The sequence below is a fragment of the Martes martes genome (genome assembly GCF_963455335.1).
Source record: "Martes martes genome assembly, chromosome: 16".
NCBI classification, from domain to species: domain Eukaryota; kingdom Metazoa; phylum Chordata; class Mammalia; order Carnivora; family Mustelidae; genus Martes; species Martes martes.
In genome coordinates, this window is record NC_137904.1 from 64,812,597 (window position 1) to 64,828,348 (window position 15,752).

General features: G+C 59.4%; 1 protein-coding gene across 5 annotated transcripts; it reads left to right on the forward strand.

The window, feature by feature from the left end:
* The first annotated feature begins 1,524 nt into the window (after positions 1 to 1,524).
* On the forward strand, positions 1,525 to 11,878 carry FN3KRP (fructosamine 3 kinase related protein). Of its 5 annotated transcripts, XM_080825953.1 has the most exons (8): positions 2,730 to 2,922; positions 6,471 to 6,622; positions 7,461 to 7,552; positions 8,459 to 8,541; positions 9,622 to 9,744; positions 9,998 to 10,134; positions 10,754 to 10,804; positions 11,147 to 11,878. In XM_080825953.1, exons 1-8 carry the CDS (start codon positions 2,782 to 2,784, stop codon positions 11,286 to 11,288), a joined length of 921 nt encoding a protein of 306 aa, XP_080682079.1. In that variant the 5' UTR covers positions 2,730 to 2,781; the 3' UTR covers positions 11,289 to 11,878. The 5 variants fall into 5 exon arrangements, with proteins under 5 accessions (XP_080682081.1, XP_080682079.1, XP_080682080.1 ...); XM_080825954.1 differs by lacking the exon at positions 11,147 to 11,878 and having other exon boundaries at positions 10,754 to 11,002; XM_080825951.1 differs by lacking the exon at positions 2,730 to 2,922 and having other exon boundaries at positions 6,086 to 6,622.
* Positions 11,879 to 15,752: the final 3,874 nt, after the last annotated feature.

The following is a 15,752-nucleotide window of genomic DNA, read 5'->3' on the forward strand; positions in this document are numbered from 1 at the left end:
TAACCCACTGAGCCACCCAGGTGCCCCCCAGTTGATGGGATTTTGATAGGGATTGCGTTAAATGTGTAAATTGCTTTAGGTAGCATTGACATTTTCACAATATTTGTTCTTCCAACCCATGAGCATGGAATGTTTTTCCATTTCTTTGTGTCTTCCTCAATTTCTTTCTCTCTTTTTTTTTTTTTGAAAAGATTTTTATTTATTTATTTATTTATTTATTTTAAAGATTTTATTCATTTATTTGACAGAGAGAGATCACAAGTAGGCAGAGAGGCAGGCAGAGAGAGAGGGGGGGAAGCAGGCTCCCCACCAAGCAGAGAGCCCGATCCTAGGACCCTGAGATCATGACCTGAGCTGAAGGCAGAGGCTTAACCCACTAAGCCACCCAGGCACCACTTAATTTCTCTTTCTTCTGTCTTGGTGTATAGAAATGCAACTGATTTCTGTGCATTGATTTTACATCCTGACACTTTACTGAATTCCTGTATGAGTTCTAGCTGCTTTGGAGTGGAGTCTTTTGGGTTTTCCACATAAAGTATCATATCATCAGGCAGTCATAGTCTTTGGTGACAATCATTCCACTATTTTTTGGATCTCAGTATTGGTGTTGGGAATCCAAATGTTAATCCTTTCAAAGTAATCTGACTTTCCTTGCTGGCTACATTAGAGATTTCCAGTGCCTTTTGTGATCTGCAATTTCACTGTTACTTGGCTATGTGTGAAATTTTAGTGTATCTAGCTTAAAATTTGGGGGGAACTTGGATCTGAGGGTTGGTGTATTTCATCAGTTCTAGAAAGTTCTCATCCATTTTCTGTTCAATCATAGCCTCTTCCTTTTCCATTTTCTGGAACTCCAGCTAAATGTCTACTATTTTCCGTGTATCTTACCTTGCCTGTAATTTCCGTTTGTCTCCTTGTGCCACATTCTTGACATCTTTTTTTTTTTTCAATTTTTAAAATATTTATCTGAGATAGAGCAAAGCACAGAGGGAAATACAGGCTCCCTGCTCACCAGGGAGCCAGGTGTGGCGCTGGAACTCAGAACGGCAGGGTCATGACCTGAGCCAAAGGTAGGCGCTTAACTGACTGAGCCACCCAAGCACCCCTGTTCATGATTTCTCTGATCTCTTCCAGTTTGCTAATTCTCTTATTAAGCTGTTAAATCGGCTCAGTAGCTCTAGATTTTAATTTTTAATGTAAGATTAATTAATCTTTGTTTTGAATTTATAAAACGTCCTTTGGTTCTTTACAGAAACTGCTTAACCTTTTAGAGTCAGCTGTGAAAATCAATCAAGGAAAGTCTCACCAAAATGGTGTCAGGAGGCCGGCAGGGGGCGCGCTGTGGCCAGCCCGTTATCAATTACAGACCCAACCGGAAGAGAGGCGCCTTGCGGGGAGGTACCACTTTACCAACCCTGCTCCTGGACCGAAGGGTTCCTGCTGCCCCGGCAACAGCCCAGCCAATGAGAGACGGGCACAGCCCAGCCAATGGGAGACGCGCGCAGCCCGGGGCTCCCGCTCTGCGCTTCCGGGTTGGCGCGGGAGGCGCCCGCGCGGACGTGAACCGCGGACCCACGGGGCTGGGCTGTCACTGCGTCCGTGCGGCGGCTGAGTCGGCGCGTCCCGCCGGTGAGCGAAGGGCGGGCGAGTGGCCGGGCGAGAGGCCGGGCCCCGCGGACGAGCACCCTCGGGCGTCGCAGCTGCGGCCCAGCGCGCGGAGATGCCGGGCCCCCGGCGTTCGCGCCGCGTCCGTCCCGTCGTCGCTGCCGGCCGGCCCGTCTGCGGGAGCGGGCGACCCCCGGCTGCGCGCACGGCCCCCGAAAGGGAGCCCCTCCCTGCCGTGCGGGCCGCCGGGCCGCCTGTCCCGGGCGCGGGCCGCGGCTGCTCCCCGGAGTCCGTCTCTGCCCGCCAGGCAGCCGGCCGCTTGGGGCGAACGGGGCCCACCCGCGAGCTCCGCCGCGCCTTCCCCGGAGCGCTCCGTCGGGCCGCGGAGCCGGGTGCCAGCGGCCGTCACGCGGAAGGAGCGAACAAGAGAAGCCGCAGCGGGTGCGGACGGCGGCCCCGGGGAGCAGCTCTCCCGCCCTGTCTCCGGGGTGAGTCCCAGAGCCCACCGCCCCCCACCCAGTCGCAGGGTGTCCTGGCGGCCCGGGCCCGCCCCTCAGCGCCCCACCCAGTCGCAGGGTGTCCTGGCGGCCCGGGCCCGCCCCTCAGCGCCCCACCCAATCGCAGGGTGTCCTGGCGGCCCGGACCCGCCCCTCAGCGCCCCACCCAATCGCAGGGTGTCCTGGCGGCCCGGGCCCGCCCCTCAGCGCCTCACCCAATCGCAGAGTGTCCTGGCGGCCCGGGCCCGCCCCTCAGGGCCCCACCCAATCGCAGGGTGTCCTGGCGGCCCGGGCCCGCCCCTCAGCGCCCCTCCCAATCGCAGGGTGTCCTGGCGGCCCGGGCCCGCCCCTCAGCGCCCCTCCCAATCGCAGGGTGTCCTGGCGGCCCGGGCCCGCCCCTCAGCGCCCCACCCAATCGCAGGGTGTCCTGGCGGCCCGGGCCCGCCCCTCAGCGCCCCTCCCAATCCCAGGGTGTCCTGGCGGCCCGGGCCCGCCCCTCAGCGCCCCACCCAATCGCAGGGTGTCCTGGCGGCCCGGACCCGCCCCTCAGCGCCCCACCCAGTCCTCCTGTGCTCCCGTGACCAGGTTCCGCCCCTCTCAAGCCTCACCCAATCACCGCGCGTCCCCGCTACCGGCCATTCCCTGGCCGGAAGCGGTGCGCGGACGTGCGTGGGGGAACATGGAGGCGCTGCTGAAGCGGGAGCTGGGCTGCGACTTCGTCAAGGCTACGGGTCACTCGGGGGGCGGGTGCATTAGCCAGGGCCAGAGTTACGACACGGACAAAGGACGCGTGTTTGTGAAAGTGAACTCCAAGGCGGAGGTCGGGGCCGCGGCGGGCCGGGTCAGGGTGGGGGGCGGTGGGCGAGCGGCGTCTGGGTGGGGCTCCGGGCCCGGGTCTGGGGTCGGAGGTCGGGGTTCGGGCTCTGGGGTGGGCGCGGAAGTGCCCAAGGCCCGGGCGGGGTCTGCACGGCAGGGCCGCGGGGCGGTGGCGCTTGCTGCCCCCGGGCCGGTGGGCCGTGTCCGCGGTTCCTGGGGTCGCGCCCCCAGCTGAGCCTTGGAAGCCCCGGGGCGGGTAGCGCGCCCCGTGGGCGGCCGTCTCGGGACCTGTGCGCGCAGGCCTGCGCCGCGCTGCCGCGGGGACGGCGGTTCTGGGGCGGCTGGCCGCCGCGGGTTTGAGCGGGCCCGGCAGCGGCAGCGTCTTGTTCCGGGGCTTACTGGCACTTGCGGCGATCGGGATGTCTGTGTTGTTGGAAATCCTGGAGCCGCTGCCTCTGCGGGTTTGGGCCGCGGGTCCACGGACCCGGCAGTGCCGGCGTCTCCGCTCTGGGAGCTGGCAGGTGTCCGGTGAGAGCCCACCGCCGCGCTGCGAAGGGACTTTTCCCTGTTCTCAGTGTCGGGGGCAAGGGAGCGCCCTGGGGTCTCTGTGTCACAGCACCAACCCCATGAAGCGGGCTCCAGCCCCGGGAGCCCAGTCACCTCCAGGGAGGGTCACACTGGGACTTAGGTTTTGACAGAGGAACGGGGCAGGGGGCACCGGCTTTGGGCCACGGTAGCCCCTCACTCCAGAAAGTTCTGTCTGTACATGAACCTTCTCACAGGGGCCCCGGAGACGACAGGGGAGCTTCGGTGCTGAAGCCGTACTTCCCCCGGTGCGGCTGTCACTTCTGTGCCCGTTTGGGTGGGTCACGCCAGTGCTCTTAGCGGGAAAGCCCGGGCTGGCTCCAGGAGGCAGTGGGCAGCTGGGCAGTGCATTGTTTCAGATGGGGCGGGAGGGGCTGCCCCCAGTACCCGGTCCTCAGGTCACAGACCTGCTGCGCCTTCATTCCGCCCCTAGAGAGCATTCTTGCAGTGGTTTTCACTTTCTTCCCAGATGTGACTCCCGCTGGCTGTCTGCCAGAGCGGGCCAGCTCTTTCTGAACCGACCCCCTTCCACGCTCTGCCCTGCGGGGACGCGCTGCCTTCCTGCTGCACCGTCTTCTTGCAGGAGTCTGTCCGCGTTGGGCTTGGAGTCACCTCAGCAGCCCTCACGGGTCGCGCTGCCCCTCCTCACGTTCTCCTGCAGGGCTTCTCGGCTTTCTGGCTTTGTTGTCCCACATGTGTGGCATCTGGCCTCTTCCTGTGTGTGTGTTTCCACCTTCAGAGTCATCTCTGCACCCAGCGTGAGATCAAGAGCCACCTGTTCACCGACGGAGGTGGCCCAGTGCCCCAAAGTCCACACTCCTCTTGCTGACCTTTCTCCCCGGAGTTCCTTGTGGTCCTTTGGCAGGTGGTTCCGCACGTGTACTTTTCTGGCTTTGTGTGGGCACTGCTGTGAGCGGTGCGGTGCCGTAGCATAAACATCGGCCGGCGGCTCGAAAACAGGACTTCCTTCTGCGCCTTACCTCGTAGGGCGTGGAGGTTGCTTCCGCCCTGCTGCGAGACTGCTGATTGCTCGAGTCTTTCCCTCACAGCCCCGTGAGCTGACCCCCTCGAAGCAAGATTATTCTTATCTGTCTCGGGGCCTGCGGTTGGGTCCCTCCTCCTCCTCCCTTAAGCTCCAGAGCTTTTTTGGAGCACTGTGGCCTCCCCCGCCGCTGCCTACTTCTCTCCCTCTCCTCTCAGGGACCCACAGACACTTCTGTGAGGGAGGCTTCAGCTCTGGCTGCGTTCACAGGTCCTCTCCACCTGCCCCTGATGGTTGCTGATCATCTTCTTCCCTTACTCGGCTTTTCCGGACCAGTGCTCTGGTACAAAGCAGCCGGTGCCGTTAGGTCTCCACGGTGGAGGGATGACGATGATGTGTTTACAGAGTGTTCAGAACGGGCTGCGCCAGTGTTAGCGGCCAGCTCAGTTGCACAGGGCCAAGAGCCTGGGAACTTGGTCCCCGTATTAACCCACCTTTACAGGGGAGGGAGCAGGCGTGGGGAATGTGAGCAGTTCGGCCGAAGTCATAGACCCAGTCCTGAGAGTACGGAGAGAACATTCCTGGCAGCACTTCCTCGTAGGCCCACGCTGGAAGTTGCTGGAAACTGCCCGGCTGTGGGTCGGTGCCCTGGGCCCGCCCGTTCTGGGGAGCTGTGGGAGCTGTGCACTGCGGTGAGAGTAATCTCTGACTGTTAACGCACCAGCAGAACAAAGGCAGCGGGACAGAGCAGCCAGACTGCTTGCTCTGCATGTAGAAGGACCCATCTGTGGGGATGGGGATGCGAGGGGCTGGGGAGCAGAGGGGCCTCCGGGCGGCAGCCTCCTGTCTGTGTGTGGGGGTCGTCCTGCAGTGCGCAGCCTTGGTGAAAACCGGAGTCACGTGCTCCCATTTGTGCCGTTTTCTTATACTTCTGTAGCATTTTGACTGGGGAAAAAAAAAAGCTGCTCTGAAGGGAGTAGTTACTTAGTCTAGGAGGTGAGAGAAGATTTTTCTGAGAAGTCAGAACATACTAAGTTGAAATCTGAAGCATGAGGAGGAAGGGTCTACCTTGTCAGAAGGTGGGGGTGGGCTCCGAGCAGAGGCACATGGCCTCTTTGAGCTGTGGGGAACTAGAAGACCATAGTCCAGGAGCACGGGGGTGTGTATGCGTGTGCTGGTGTGTGCACACGTGGGCGTGGAGGTGAAGGGGGGAGCCCAGGGCAGCACAGAGAGCGGGCAGGGCCAGACCCTGTGGGCGTGGAGGTGAAGGGGGGAGCCCAGGGCAGGGAGCCCCGGGGAGCACAGAGAGCGGGCAGGGCCAGACCCTGTGGGCGTGGAGGTGAAGGGGGGAGCCCAGGGCAGGGAGCCCCGGGGAGCACAGAGAGCGGGCAGGGCCAGACCCTGTGGGGCTCGCACAGGTTGCTAGCTCAGGCGTGTTCCAGGCAGGGATTTGCCGTCAGTAAGGGTCCCTGCCAGGGTGAGCAGGGAGGTGAGGGGAAGGACAGTTGCTGCCGTCTGGGGGAGACCGGAAATGGTGGTTAAGATGGGATGGTTTCCAATGTGAGGTCAGAGGTGCCCTCGAACCTGGTGAGAGGTGACCTCAGGTGCGTAGCATGTGCAGGTGGAGGGCCAGGTGGCACAGGACTGTGGCCAGGGTGCCGTCAGATGATGGCCCGCATGCATAGTCCCGCTCTGCACCAGATGTTTGGTGGAATATGAGAGGCCTTCCCCTTCCCTCTCTGGAGAGACTCAGTGAGAGTGTAGAAGAGGGTCCAGAACAAGACAGTGCGACCTCGCTTCCTCCTGGGCCGGTTCAGTGCGCAGCCTGCTCTGCTGGAAAGCCCGAGAATCTGCGTCTGTCGGGTCTGCAGTCAGGTGGCCTCCGCTTCAGATTGCGACGCTTGAGGAAACACTTGCGTGTAACCCCTTTCCAGAAGTCATCTTGCTCTCTCTTCTCTCCTCTTCCTCCATTATTTGTCGGAAAGGCCAAAAGAATGTTTGAAGGTGAGATGGCAAGTTTAACTGCCATCCTGAGAACGGACACCGTGAGAGTGCCCAAGCCCATCAAGGTCCTGGACGGCCCGGGAGGCGGCAGCCTGCTGGTGATGGAGCACGTGGACATGCGGTACCTGAGCAGGTCTGTCTGGGCACCCCCCAACTTGGCTTGTGTTCTCTCTTTTTTTTTTTTTTTAATACAGATTTGATTTATTTATTTGACAGACAGAGATCACAAGTAGGCAGAGAGGCAGGCAGAGAGAGGGGGAAGCAGGCTCCCCGCTGAGCAGAGAGCCCGATGTGGGGCTCGATCCCAGGACCCTGAGATCATGACCTGAGCCCAAGGCAGAGGCTTAACCCACTGAGCCACCCAGGCGCCCCTCTTTTTTTTTTAAGCATTTTTTTGAGTCTTGAGATTTTTTTTCTTTTAAGATTTTATGTACTTATTTTAGTAAGAGAGAAACAGCACAGCAGGGAGAGCAGAGGGAGAGGGAGATGCAGACTACCCTCCCCTCCCAAGCAGGGAGCCGGATGTGGGGCTCGATCCCAGGACCCTGGGACCATGACCTGAGCTGAAGGCAGAGGCTTCATGGACTAAACCCGCAGGTGCCCCATGGCTCTGTTTCATTTCTGAGTCTGAGCCCCTTCATACCTGAAAGCTCGCATCAGGGTATCGCTTTGAGGGACCTGTGACCCCACGCATCACGGGCTGTGGACCTAACCGGAACCCTAACCCTCGGCTGTGCACACTGAGGGCAGATGGGAAAGGAATCTCCCAAGAGGAGATGTGGACGAGGGACCCAGCTGCCCGGGAAAGGCTGGGAAAGAGCACCAGACAACCGGGGCCCTTCATTCCCCTTCCGGTCCCTGAAGCCGACTTTATGTCCCCTTGACCTGCTTTCCGTGGCCTGAGACTGTGCACGAGGCCGTGACCCCACGGTGATGTGCCCCGTGCTTGACTGACGCTCTTTCTTTCACAGCCACGCTGCCAAGCTCGGAACCCAGCTCGCGGACCTACACCTAGACAACAAGAGGCGTGGGGAGACCCTCCAGAAGGAGGCCAGCACTGTGGGTATGCAGCGGTGTGGGTGTGAGGGCCCCTCGAACACACTTGGCCGGCGTGGGCATGTGGGTGGGTCTGTGTTGATGCTCAAGGAGAGGAGTGACACCCCGAAGGCTAGGGACACGGTGGACACAGGGAACACGATTCTGTACCGTAACGGAGCGTGTTTGGAAGAAGTATTCCCCCCGTCCTGTACGGTTCCTTTACCCTCCTGCCCCAGAGGGAAGCCTGTCACAGCTGCAGTGGCTTTCTGTGCTGTGCCTCTTCTCCTGAGAACAGCTGCATGTGAGGCACACAGCACGGCGGCCCGCACGTCCAGCCTTTGCAGAGCTTAGTGCTTCCAGTATTCTCGTCTTCTGATGTTTGGTAATCTTCGTGCAGCCCTGGGGTCACTGTGCGAGCGGAACAGCTGACACACCAGGGGCGGACGGCCAAGTCTGCTGTGCCAGATGGGTCCTGTCGGCTGCACCCTGCCCCTGCCAGGCCCACGTTGTCCAGGCCTTTAGGGTTTTTGCCTAGTTTGGGGGAGCCGCAGGGGACACCAAGGAGGCCGTTTCAAATCAGTTTATTCTTCACAGACGGCCAGGGCAAGGCTGGCCACCGAGAGCCATCCTTTCCCAACAGGTCACAGGGTGAGCTGCTTTCCTCCTTTCTCGGATGCAGTGTTGTCACTCCTCTGAACGGCCTCTGGCGTCTCTCCTGGGCAGTGTGGGTGTCCTGCGTCACTGAGTCCGAGCAGAGCAGGCTGTTCCCGGGCCCTGAGGTTTTGTGGAGACGGGGCCCTCATTTGTCTCTGGATGAGGACATGGGGGGAGGGGCTAAGCAAGACAGGCCTGAGCGCTGCGCTGAGCTCCAAGAGCAGCGGGAGGGAGTGTGGGAGCCAGTTGTCTTTCTTGTCTTCCTTCTGCTTACAAGGGAAGAGAGCCGGGCAGGTGGTACGGCCCTTCGTGGACCAGTTTGGGTTTGACGTGGTGACGTGCTGTGGATACCTCCCCCAGGTGAGCGACACCAGCACTTCGCCTTCTGCGTTCCCATCAGGTCAGGTCGCCTGCCCAGGGGAGGAACCCTCCTCTCCCTTTATGAAATTTAGTAAAAGTCTTTGCTCCCTTTTTCTCTTGGCTGATTTTGGAGAGGTTGACATGAGGTTTACCTGCCTCACATGCTAGGTAAGCTCAGATGATCAGGACCAACAAGTCAGGCTGCTGGGTCTCGAGGTGTGGAAACATTAGGCTTCAGGGCAGAAGATCCTCAAAGATAGCATCATGGAAATGGACTGCACCTTTCAGTTTTATGATCCTGTGGTTGGCTCCCTGGGAATTTGGGCCCTGGGGCTCGACCCAGTGCCCAGCAGATGCTGAACGGGGAGGGTGGGAGCTGTGCTCCCAGACGGTGCAGGTGGCTTCTTGGAAGAGGAAACTTTCAGGGATTCCTGGTGGGCACCTGGGCACGGGAGACGCTATTCAGGTTTTGGAATGTGGGGAGGGGTTGTCCAGGAACCTGCTCTGGGTGCCAAGTGCCTGAAGGCTGGTGTTCCCTGGTCCCCCCTGCTCCGGGGAACTCTGGGGCCGTTCCGCTGGCTCTGCTCCCTCCTCGCCTGCCTGTGGCTTGCCCAGTGTGCGTACAGACACCTAGGCCTGCGCGCACACGCCTGGGGGAGGGGTTCTCTGTTGTCAGGTGGTGGTTGCTGCCCTCGACGGTTTTCTTGAACCGGCCTCATGCGACCCCCCATGTCCTCGCTCTGGGGAGGGCAGTGCTGGTTGCCTGGGTGGGGGCTCCAGAGGGGTCCTTGTGGCCGGTGGATGGTCAGAAACAAGCCCCGGGTAGGGGCAGGCCAGCTCTGGGTGTGCTCCTGCGTGAGTGCAGGTGGACAGAATGTGCCCTAGAGCTCTTCAGAGGGGCCTGTGTTGCTCCGCATGGGAGGGTCCCCTGCTTCTGCAACAGGGTGTGAGGTCCCCCTCTGTCCACAAGACACTGTCTGCCTGGTCAGCCACCACGCCTTGCACAGCCTACCCTTAAAGCAGTGCCCCACTGCTTCGGGCTTCTTCCTTGGGCTCTGCCATTCTCCTCTGTCCATGCAGGTGAACGACTGGCAGGAGGACTGGGTCGCCTTCTATGCCCGGCAGCGCATTCAGCCCCAGATGGACATGGTGGAGCAGGGGTCTGGGGACAGAGAGGCCCGGGAGCTCTGGTCTGCTCTGCAGGTAAGCGCAGCCAGGGCCGGACTGCGGAGGCCCCGAGGCAGGTGCGGCCACCGGGGGTCCAGGCCTGGACAGGAGATGGGCTGGGCCGGCCAGCGGGGTGGCTGTCGGCGTCCCCCCACCCCGTCCGAGCCGTGTGTGTCCCTGCGGATCTGTGTGCTACGCTCTGCTGGGGCGGTTGGGCCACACAGGAAAGCGTCTGTGTCCCTCCCACGTGTGCTGGTTACTTGGCTGAGAATGGGTTTCCTTCCTGCAGCTAAAGATCCCCGACCTGTTTCGCGACCTGGACATCGTCCCAGCCCTGCTGCATGGAGACCTCTGGGGAGGAAACGTAGCCGAGGATTCCTCTGGCCCCATCATCTTTGACCCGGCCTCTTTCTACGGCCACTCGGAGTACGAGCTGGCGATAGCCGGCATGTTTGGGGGTTTCAGCCACTCCTTCTACTCCGCCTACCACCGCGCGGTCCCCAAGGCCCCGGGGTTTGAGGCCCGCCAGCAGCTCTACCAGCTCTTCCACTACTTGAACCACTGGAATCATTTCGGGTCGGGGTATAGAGGGTCCTCGCTGAATATCATGAGGAATCTCACCCAGTGAGCGTCCCTGCTCTGGATGGGCGCCAGGTCCCAGCCAGACGCCTGCGGCCAGCGCCTCCTGCCGCCCCCAGTGCTGTCCGGCAGGGCTGCTTCCCCGAGTCTTCACACTAACCGTTTGCTCCACGGCTGGGTAAAACCACGCTGGGGTGGGTGTGAGCCCCATCGCGCGGGCCCCGTGGAAACACTGTTGCCCGGAGGCTGAACCGAAACGGGCCGGCGCGCCGGCTACTGCTGAGCACGTGTTCCCCGGCAGCTCCTCCCGTCTCCTCTCTGGGAGCGACTCTGATGTGGGGAAGATGCCTCCCGGTGGGTTAGACGTGGGGGTAGACATGAAACCAGTACCGCGGTCGGCTTCTCTTGGCTAGTTTCACTGAGCACATTCCCTTCCTTTCCGGGCCCGCTCTGTGCCCTGCCGCAGGCCGAGCAGTCTGGAAGCTGGTTCTGGGAGTGACCAAATTGTGGGTCCTGGGTAAGTTTGGTAGCCGCTGAGTCCTTCCTGTCAGCACCCCATCTCGCCTGCCCTTCTAAAGCTTGTGAGCGACTCCTTTGTGTAAAAGCACTAACCCCACGGCTGCCGCTTCACGCGGGCTGTTCTGATCGGCACTGATGCTAAGAAAGTCTTTTGCATAAACATTTGAATAAACTTTCACTGATTTCAGTCACGCACAGGACTGTGTATTTCCTTCATGTGCGTTGTAACTCAATGTTTATCGTAGACGTTTGCCAAGAGACCTTTGTAATGCCTTGTGACAAACAGAACCCTTGTTTCTTTCTTTTTTTTTCTTAAAGATTTTATTTATATATTTGTCAGAGAGAGAGAGAGAGAGCGAGCACTGGCAGATGGAGGCAGAGGGAGAAGCAGGCTTCCTGCCGAGCAAGAAACCCGATGTGGGAGTCCATCCCAGGACGCTGGGATCATGACCCGAGCTGAAGGCAGCTGCTTAACCAACTGAGCCACCCAGGCATCCCAGAACCCTTGTTTCTTAAGAGAAGTTTTCTTTCTCAACTCTTCAGTAAGAGAATAGCATGGAGTTTCCCCCATACGGACAGTGTAGCCTGAGGACTGCCGCTCCTGTCTGACTGGGTGAGGTTCGTGGGTCACTCGGGGAGGCCTGGTCACCAGTGGGCTGTAGAGAGAGGTCCCCAGAGGCCCCTCCTGGCAGCTGTGCCATCAGCAAGGGTGTGGCCAGGCCCCAGGCAGGAGGCGGTATCACAGCCGCGCACCCCTGTCTCCTGGCTTTGGTGGTGGTGCAGGACTTGCCAGCTTTTTAAACTCGGCTGCTTGTATGATAGCTCATTCTAAAATACCAACTTTGGGGGGCGCCTGGGTGTCTCGGTTGGTTAAGTGACTGCCTTTGGCTGTGCTCATGGTCCTGGGATCCAGTCCTGCGTCAGGCTCCCTGCTCAGTGGGGGTTTGCTTCTCCTTCTGCCTGCCTCTCCTCCCGTCATGTCCATGCTCTCTAGCCCTCTCTCAAATAAATAAATGAAATCTTAAAAGTTTAAAAAAATAAAATACCAACTTTTATACCTAATTTTGCACCCATAACTTTTTATACGTGTATATATTTTTATATAAAGAGTTGTTATGGGGCACCTGGGGGGCTCAGGTGGTGAAGTGTGGGCCTTTGGCTCAGGTCATGATCCCAGGGTTCTGGGATCGAGTCCCACATCAGGCTCCCTACTCAGTGGGGAGCCTGCTTCTCCCTGTGCCCCTCCCCATGCTTGTGGTCCCTCTCAGTCAAATAAATCTTAAAAATAAATAAAATCTTAAAAAAGTTGTGGGCGCCTGGGTGGCTCAGTGGGCTAAAGCTTCTACCTTCAGCTCGGGTCATGATCTCAGGGTCCTGGGATCGAGCCCCGAGTTGGGCTCTCTGCTCATCGGGGAGCCTGCTTCCTCCCCTCTTTCTCTCTGCCTGCCTCTCTGCCTGCTTGTGATCTCTGTCAAATAAATAAATAAATTAAATCTTAACAAAAAAAAAAAGTTGTTAAAATTGTATAAGTTGCAGACCCAGAAGCCCGGAACCTATCCCAAGCTGCTGGTGGGTTGCTGTGTTCCGTGAGGGCCCCTCTCAGCACATGTCGTCCCAGCACAGAGATTGCATTGTTCCCTGGGGGTCTGGGCTGACTGGGGGGCCGAGGGGATGAGGTTCTGACTGAGAGCCGCACTTCAAGGGCAGCTGTGGGACGGGGTCCTGGCAGCAGCCTGCCTTCTGTCCTCGCCAGGGCAGCCTGCTGGGCTCTGGAATATCAGGAAGATTTGGCTAGACACAGGAGGAACTCCGGATTCAGGTCCTTGACCCCTTGGCAGCAAGATATTCGAGCCCTTCAGGGCAGCCGTGAGCACCCCAAGGGCTGCCAGAGGCAGGGATGAGGGGTGTCTCTGGGGCCATTGTACTTCTTACTGAAATGGGAATGTTGTATCCAAACACCTCATGGTCTGCCCCTGCGAGAGTACCACCGTTTCCACAGAAGGAAGTCCTCAGATAACCAAACTTGACCTTCCCACCTCAGAGCTGCTGCTGCTTTTTTTTTAATAGTTTTTTTTTTTGAAAATTTTATTTATTTACTTGACAGAGATCACACGTAGGCAGAGAGGCAGGCAGAGAGAGGCGGGGGGGGGGGAAGCAGGCTCCCCATGGAGCAGAGAGCCCGATGCGGGACTCGATCCCAGGACCCTGGGATCATGATCTGAGCCAAAGACAGAGGCTTTAACCCCCTGAGCCCCCAGGCGCCCGCCCCCCAAAGCTTCGGAGCATCGTTTTGGTGAGAGTGGCCCTGAAACTGATGTCTCTGCCTGCAACAGGACGTCAGTTCTGTGCCCTTGATGTGGTCTCTGGCTGCATGTTCTGTGTCTAGGGGCCTCCGCCGGTGGTGCCCTCCCAGTGTTTGCCCTGTGTGGGATCGTGAGTTCCGTTTATCATGAACACAGCAATGGTAGGGCACAGGACCAGCACAGGAGGCTCTTAGGTCAGCCACTTGAGCTTCGGATCCCTCTTTCATAAAGGGGGCTGATAATGACACCCACGGGCTGTCCCAGTGCCCGCCTGTGGGTGCTGCTCCTGGCTCCCCACTTGCGGGGCACACTTCCTCGTGCTTCCGGTGGAATGTGCTTCCAAGGCCATCTTGCATCAGAGAGCCTGTCTGCTGCGTGGGTTTCCTCTTGGGCAGAAGAATTGCTCACGCTGGAACATGTGCAGAAACAGCACAGAGCTGAAGGCGGTTCTGAAGTTCTGAAGAGGCGGCAGAATCCCCCCCCCCCTTCTCAAAGCAGTCGTCTGCCTGAGGGGCATGGCCCCAGCACAATTCCTGGTGGAGGCCAGAGCGATGGACTAGAGGGGACACCTGGGCAGTGTCTCTGCTGGCTCAGGCTGCAGCCAGGGCCTTAGGACTCCAACCCCCCACCCTGCTGCCTTCCTGGGGTCCTTTTTCTGAGCAGCTTTGCAAAAGCCCTACCCGTCTGTGGGCTGTTTTCCTTCTTGGTGTCACTGGACTCTGTGTCACAGTAAGGGTTCTGAATAGGCAGGGGAGTCCAGTGTATGTGCATGACCCCATCATTATCTCGGTCCCCCTGCCCCAGGAAGGGGACTCAGTTCATGGGGTCGCTTGGATGTCCCTGATCACATCTCCCAACTGCACTTCTACCCAGCTGGTGACCGAAACTCACATGTACCTTTGAGAGGAGGGTGGGGCCAGTTTGCAAAGTTACAGTGCTCTCTGGCATGTGTCTTCACCTGGAGGATTTGGCTGCTCAGATAGGAGCTGGGAGGTCTGGGAAGGGACCCCAAGTGCCTGGGCGTCAGCACCAGTAAGATGCTGTGCCACTGTCTGGCTGCCACCTGCCACATTCAGACCCTGCTTGGGCAAAACCATGCCCAAGGCTCAGTGAAGACCAGCATCTCCCCCCTGGTGCCTGCAGGCTCGTGGGTGCCTAACTCTGGCAGCTTTGGGACCCGCTTTAGAGCAAATATTTGTAATTCTGAAAAAGAGAACAGAGAAGACAGGGAGGAAACCATAAAGAGCTGAAGACAACCTCAGAAGGTAGAAGGACCAAGTTTCTGTCCTGAAACAGCTCACCTGAACTGCCTTGGGGATGGCAGGAAACTTACCCCAGCCACCTCTTGGGGAAATTGTCAGATGCTGGGGACACAGAGAGGACCCTAAAAGCCTCCAGAGAGAGATCAGTTTCCACACACAGAGGAAGAATCAAAGTGGCCTCAAACTTCTCAATACCAAAGGAGCCGGAAAGTAATGGAGCAGGACCTTCTTGTTTATGAAGGAACAGGACCTCATTTCCAACCTGGAATTCTATACCCAGCCAAAATGTCAATCCAGAGTAAAGACATTTGCAGAAGCGCAAGAGCTCACATCTCTCCATTAGGAACCTTCCCCAAGGTGCGGTAAGAAGGTGGGCTTCACCAGGCTGGGAGAGAAAGTGGAGGAGGAGGAGACATGCGGGTAGATGCCTTTTTCACAGATGGACACACAACCTCTCCCATCCCACCTGCTGTTCTGCAATGAACGTGTGTGTGTGCACATGGGCATGTATATTTTTTACAAGATTTTATTTATTTATTTATTCGACAGAGAGAGAGAGAGAGCGCGCGCGCACAAGCAGGGGGAGTGGCAGGCAGAGGGGGAGGGGGAAGCAGGCTCCCCTCTGAGCAGGGAGCAAGGCGGGGAGCCCCTATCTCCGGACTCTGGGACCCTTACTTGAGCGGCAGGCGGACACTTCGCCAACTGAGTCCCCCAGGCGCCTGGGGCATGTGTGTTTTGAGGCTCCTTTTGAGGGCAGCAGGTCTCTTACCAGGGGTTGCGTTCTTGGTAGGGTGGGCCACTTGGTACCAGAGCCCCCGGAGCACCCTAGACCTGCGATGGCCACCAAGTGCCCAGATGAACAAGCCCAGCACCGGCGACGGGTTCACTGGACAGTGTCTGGGCCAGGGCATGCGGTCAGGACCCCCAGCCGTGTCCGGACAGTGCGAGACCTAGCTAGGCCTGTGACCCGTGTCCCAGGGACAGCGGACCCTACCCTGAACTGTGCCCTGCGTCCCGCTGGGGCTGGGCCGACGTCCAGCAATGGTTCGCGCAGCCTCTGGCGGGAGGTGCTGGCAGGGCGCCCCGTGGGTGGGCCCCACCGAGGGTCGTCGGGCGCCCGGCGCGGACACGGGCGGAGGGCGCCGCCCCCACTCCAGTCCCCACGGAAAGGCCCCGCCGGCCCTCGGCCTCCGGCCTCCGGCCCGCTCGGTCCCCCCACGGCGCGAGCGGGCGGGGCGCGCGGGGACCCGACGCGGCGGAGGACGGCGCGGAGCCCGCAGGCCGCGCAGCCCCGGCGCCGCCCCCGCGGCCAGCGGCCCCTGCAGCGGCGGCTCCGCCCCGGCCCGCGTCTGCGCCCTCCGGCCCCGCCCCGCGCCCTGCC

Coding starts and splice junctions, on each gene's coding strand:
- FN3KRP (XM_080825951.1), top strand. CDS start 6,201: ATGAGAGGCCTTCCCCTTCCCTCTCTGGAGAGACTCAGTGAGAGTGTA. Junction 6,623..7,460: donor GACATGCGGTACCTGAGCAG/GTCTGTCTGGGC, acceptor TTTCTTTCACAG/CCACGCTGCCAAGCTCGGAA. Junction 10,805..11,146: donor GACCAAATTGTGGGTCCTGG/GTAAGTTTGGTA, acceptor TATATTTGTCAG/AGAGAGAGAGAGAGAGCGAG.